At 40.9% G+C, this 6,000-nt stretch overlaps 1 protein-coding gene across 1 annotated transcript in view; it reads left to right on the forward strand.

Annotated features, from left to right (window-relative positions):
* Positions 1-6,000, forward strand: part of fbn2b (fibrillin 2b) — a 68,919-nt gene that overhangs the window by 17,793 nt on the left and 45,126 nt on the right. The window contains exons 5-6 of the mRNA XM_080473248.1: positions 800-895; positions 1,208-1,303. Coding sequence (XP_080329374.1) covers positions 800-895; positions 1,208-1,303 — 192 coding nt within the window. The remainder of the gene's footprint in view (positions 1-799; positions 896-1,207; positions 1,304-6,000) is intronic.

Consider the following 6,000-nt stretch of genomic DNA (forward strand, 5'->3'; position numbering starts at 1 on the left):
CCAGAAATGTTAAATAGAGAAAGAGACATAAACAGGCAGATGGAGAAGAAAGAGAAAGGCAGCAATGGAGGAAATTAATATTGAACTTGCGATTAAGATATAGACAGAAGAGCTTGAAGGGTACAGAGGTTAGAGGAAAAAGGGTGAAGAAGGAAGCAGTGAAAGCAAGAGACTCAGGGTCAATAACAAAAACTTTTAAGCTGCAATGAAAAAAAAAGCTGGCTCAGCTGAAAGTCGCCTGACTGCCAGGAAGGTCAGTTGGCCAGTCAGAAGATGCATCTACACGTTTAAGATCATCACATAGAATCTGTCATTCTAACGAAACAGTCTTCCAGGCCAGAAGGCCTTGCTTCTCATGACAGAGGTTTCACTCCGTCAGCTCGACACGTCAATGAAAAATGTCCCACCTTCCTCCTCTGCGCACCTTATTATGTATCACTTTTATTTTTCCTGCTGTACCTGGCTTCTCGTCTTCCTCTTCCTTAGACTTCCTCACCCAGCTTTCCTCTGCTTTCAGCAAATTCCTGACTGATTAACTGTAGCATACAGCTGGCTCAACTTATTGTCTGCCTGGAGTCTGCACGATTAACCCCCGCTCTGTGGCCTGTGGGCTCCAGCTCTGTCTGTCCGTCTCAAACTTAAAAAGATGGATAAATAAAGACATTGTACAAATCCTGGAAAAGCACAAACGTGCCACTTTAGTGGTGAGGCTGCTTTCGCTCATTTAAATGTTATAACTTCTAATGTTCTTTCTGAGTCATCATGAACTGAACAATGTTCTTGTCTTGTTTTTTTACAGTTCAGTCCTGCAACGTCAGGTGTATGAATGGAGGCAGCTGTGCAGAGGATGCCTGCTCGTGTACGAAGGGATACACTGGCAGCCACTGTGGACAACGTGAGTAAAAACTAGTTTGGACTTAAAATTAGCAACAATACTACATTCATGAATCGAGAATAATCCATGCAACACTCCTACTGTGGAATCATGAGGGAAAAAAAAGTCATTTTTAAAAAAAAAACAAAGTTTCACAGAACTTAGTTACACAATTGTTCTATTCAAGGGGTTTTGCTTTCTCAATCTCTAAGTGACTAATAGAGGAGTTTAATAACTAACACATTTTGAGTGAATAATGTTCTTTTCTCTCTCTCTCTCTCTCTCTCTCTCTCTCTCTCTCTCTCTCTCTCTCTCCCATCTTTCTCTGAAAAGCTGTATGTGAGAATGGCTGCCAGAACGGTGGGCGCTGCATCGGACCGAACAGATGTGCCTGTGTCTATGGTTTCACTGGCCCGCAGTGCGAGAGAGGTGAGAGCTCCTCCACATTATGATGCCTTTACTGTGTGTTAAGATGTCGCACAATGATTTTTTGCACAGGTATGCAAAAGGCCCTCTGGTACAAGTCACAGAGCAGGATACCAGAAGTACTTAAAAAAAAACCTAAAAAGGCTTGAGTCATTGTACTGATAGAAAACACAAGTAGAAGTCGTGTTTTTGTCATTTTGATTTGACAGGAATACGTACGGGACTATTTATTCCTGCTGGTGGAAGTTTTACTCACTTGTTGGCTCTTGAGTGTGGCTCATCATTAATCATAGTGTTGGAATCAGCATCAAGGCCATCAACTAGAAAATATGAGTCACAAGACCAAAGTCCACTTTGGTAATTTACCCTGAATATCGACACGCTTTAGACTTTAATTACTATGATTTTTAAAACAGTCAATTTGGTTTTGGAAACCACCTTCACAATTCATCTTTGACCTGCTCCAGTTACTATTGATTTTGGGGTTTCTATTTGATTTGTCATACTTAATTGATCCTTCTCGGGGGAAATCGAACCCATCTTATTCGTAGTTATCTTTTACCACACATACTAGGACCTTTGGGGAGCTTTGGGAGCTGCAAAGAATTTGCACTCTGAAATGAGAGCATCGAACAAACAAAACAATTTGAGTTAAAAAAAAAGAAATCATGGAATCAATTTATGAATCACAATGAACTCTCTACTTATGAGTCATCAAAGTAGCTACTTGGCAGATATAACAGCTGGATACACTCAAGGCTTTCTTTCTCCAATAGAAATAGATAATTCTTCATAACGTTCTTCACAACTCTGTCGGAGAAGTTCTCTAAGTTCTCTGTGGCATTTGTAGGTTGCTTTGCGTTCACTTTTCTGCTCAGTTCATCCCAGAGCAGCTGGATGGGGTTTCAGTCTGGCGCCTCTATGTGATCAAGCTTACCATCCAGCTCTTTTTATCTGATGTTCTTCTGGCAGATCTTGGACTTATGCCCTGGGTCATTGTCTTGCTGTAAGACAAACACTTGTACCAGAGGATATTGCATGGCACTGCCGAATGCTGTGGTAGCTGTTTTGGTTCACCGACCCTGGATCCAGCAAAGCAGCCACAGACCATCACACTTGCCTACTGATTCCTTCATGCCTTTGGGTCTGTCAGACCTCGTCATGTCAGAGTTTCAGTTTCTGAATGTCACTCAGTGGTGAAGAAAATTGTATTCTCTGACACCTAGACAATTTCTCTGTAGGAGAATTTATTTTATTTTTATGATGATCTTTCTCCCTTCCATTGTTATGTTCCTTTTCTGACCATTTTCATAGGAACACACTACTTTCCGCAGTACAATACTGTTCATGTGATACTCACGAGGGTCTGGTACCACAGTGTGCTCCAACACTGCTTTTATGCAAACAGAAGGGGTTATAAGTAATCCAGAAAAGCTGGAACAACTGTAAGAATTTAGTAGCACCAACTTTCAAAGGCTTGTTGCTGCCATTGCTGCAGAATATGTTGCCAACCCATTTCTTGTTTCCACAAAAAACACTTTTTCAATACGAATGTTAAAAGGTACATTATTTCAGTTTTGAGTAACCCAACCTTTTTCACCCTCTGCCAGTTCACCACTTACCTTTGTAACATTCCAAGCTGTTTGTTGGACTTAAAACACTTGAATTGCAAAAAAGAACTGGAAAAATTGAGGTGTTTTAAAACTTCTGATAATGTGTGTCCATATTGAATCTGACACTAGAAATATGTTGTATTTCAAAATAATAATGTTTATTTTCACTTTTGTTTTTCTTAATGGCGTGGCCTAGATAACAGTGTTTAGGTGAGAGTTGCTTAGCGCGTCCGTCCTCAGCAATGACTAAATCATAGTGAGTAAAATGTTGTGCAAACTCCCTTTGTCTATATTGTGACTAAAATGTTCAAATATTTTATTGCTCGGGAGTCAACTCAAATAAGACCAGATTAGTTAGGAGATGGACACCAAGCGGTCAGACTGGAGGAGTGGTAGACTGTGGTGTGACCCTGCCTTATATCAGTGGACTACCCACCCACACATGCACTTTAATGTCAGGACAGATATCGAACCAGGGACGCTTTGATGTTGTTGTGTGGTTGTAAGTGTTGTTTCTGTCAGGCTAGACAAGCTCCTGATTCATTATTTCAGCACTTGGTGAGGATTCCCAGTGTGCAGGCTCCTCTAAAGCTGATGACTTCATACACTTAGCTCAGACAGACAGTGGGTGGTTGTCTCCTGCACTTTGAACAGTAGTCTGTGGTATGTGTGTGGTGGGAAGTGATGGCAGGGTGTTGGAAATAGGTGGGCCAGTCCCCAGGTAAATAAGAAATGTCTGAATCTTGGATAGAAATAAAAAGAACAGAACTAAATATTTCCAGATACTTTTATCAGCCTTGCCTTTACTTGACCATTGCCTTTAGCAGCCATCCTCTCTTTCTATCTCTACCCTGCTGTTACCCTCACCAAGGTAAAGTTGTTGGCCGAGCTCTTCATGTTAACCTCTTTACTGATGTGCATTTGTATCTGTGTAAATAAACGCCACAATCACTCACTTTCACAATGAAGACAACCCCTGTCAATTACAACATTCCCACAAGACTGACAAAACAGACTTTCTTTGTGGAGTTGTTGTAGACATTTCCTGATGAGGAGTGGAACAAGGTAAAGAAGCAAGGCAGAGAGAGTGACAGAGGGGGATGGAAAGGAGGAAGATGGGAGGGCCAGGCTAAAAATGAAAATGGACTCCCCAGCTGTGCACACAAAGCCTCTCAGAGGGGTGTGCAAGTTCTCCATGTTAGATGAACAGAGGGACCCAAGTACTTTTGAGCTTTTCTCAAGCGAAATGTATCTAAACTTTTGCAGTGTACAAGATAGATTTTGTGCAAGGGTTTAATATTTAGGACCAAATGTTGGTCCTTAAACTATTTAGTTTTTGGCTTGTGACAAATTAGTTCTACTAATTAGGTAACCAGAATGAGAGCTGTCTCGCAAGCCAATTATCCGATTAGCCTCAGAGATGCAAGTTTCAAAGACTGAAAAGGACTAGTAACTTTTTTTTTAGAGTGGGATTTAGTTTACAGTATTCCCAGTGTAACTGTTGGCGCGCTCGCTGTAGTTTGTGGTTTCGGAGTTTGTTTTACCGAGGTCATGATTCAGTAAATTTTTTACGTGATTCAGCCAGAAGAATGCTGATGGACTGTGATTATGAAGGCAGTGAAAGTCAACCAGCAAAGCTGGGCTGGATATGTTGAATGGGGCACTGGGAAACCCCGAGTGTGTGTGCATGTGTTGCCATGCGTGAACGGGCAGCACATGCACACATGCATGTGTTTCTTTGTTCTATCATATCAATACCATTAACAGCATGCTGTGAAAAATTGACATTTTGAAAACAATTCACACCCGTCACCGTTTTGTTTCTGTAGATGTCCCCTAGCATTTCATATAAATTATTGTTCAACTACAACAGCAGTGTGTTTCTATAGGTGTTCGTCCACTTCAGTCAGTCTCTTATTCCTGACTCAAACCTCTACTTAATGAAGCGTCATCATTTCTGGTAGACATTTGTTAGGATGCATGAAATAACAGCAATTGTTGGAGCATACTTTCATTTGTCCCTTTATTTGATTTAAAAGCGAATGGCTGAAAAAGTAATGACACAGCCATCAGCCATGTGCAAATCTGTTCACACAATATATGAGAGTAACGACATGATGGAAACAAACATGTTGACACAGATCAGTCTTTCACCTAAAGCACCGTGCCAATGCCAAGTCGGCTTGTAGCCCCACAGACTTGTGAACATCCCTGCTAGCTGTACTTGTAAAGTTAACTATGTGTTTCATGCATCTATATAGTTCTTTTTGTGCATTTGTGTTGGCATGGCTTTTCAACATTTCACATGCATGTACAAAATTAGGGAGCCTTATTGAAGTATGTCTGCAGAGCTATGGCTTATTAAGCCAACTGTGTTCTTGAACAGCCCGGTTTAGTGTGTCTCAGTTGACTAATACAGTCAATGGGGCCAATTTCTGTTTCAGTCCAGAACAAATAAATCAAAAATCGCAAAGGAACAATTTTGGACCCCAGCAAGCAGTGACGTCAAAGGTATTTGGAGTTGCTGGAAGAACAGGAAGTTGTGCTATTTTTGCTCTCTTTACTCTGGATAAGACTGGACAGAACATGGCTGGACAGGATGGCTACACAAGTGAGTGGGTGGGACTCCTGGGCAGGCAAAGGTCACTTGGTGGAAAAAATAGCCTGTGACAATTTAGTTTGAGTCATTGAATCTGGAGCCACGTTAATGTGATTTACAGCTTCTTTGTATTGCTTTTTAATGGTGACCACATACAGTATGTGTGTTTTCCATATGCAAAGATTTCTGAAGAAAGATATTCAATAAACCCCATTGAGCCATAAAGAAGTGAATATTAACCGAAAGTCTTGAGAGCTGGCTGAGGGTCTTTAAATATCTGCAGTACTGTACTTCTAATCCATGTCTGAAACTGTGTCTCTCGAGACCCTGTTAACATAATGAGACCAATGCTTCATCCAGATACTATGTCTGATTATGTGTCCTGAATTAAATCATTGTGTTCGGCATTAAGTGTAATTTGGAGAGTATATTTTCTCAAACTGTTCTTAGTGTCTGCTTTTCGTGGGAGTTCTAAATTTGGCGATCCA

The sequence above is a fragment of the Lipophrys pholis genome, assembly GCF_963383615.2.
Source record: "Lipophrys pholis genome assembly, chromosome: 10".
In the NCBI taxonomy this organism is placed as follows: Eukaryota; Metazoa; Chordata; class Actinopteri; order Blenniiformes; family Blenniidae; genus Lipophrys; species Lipophrys pholis.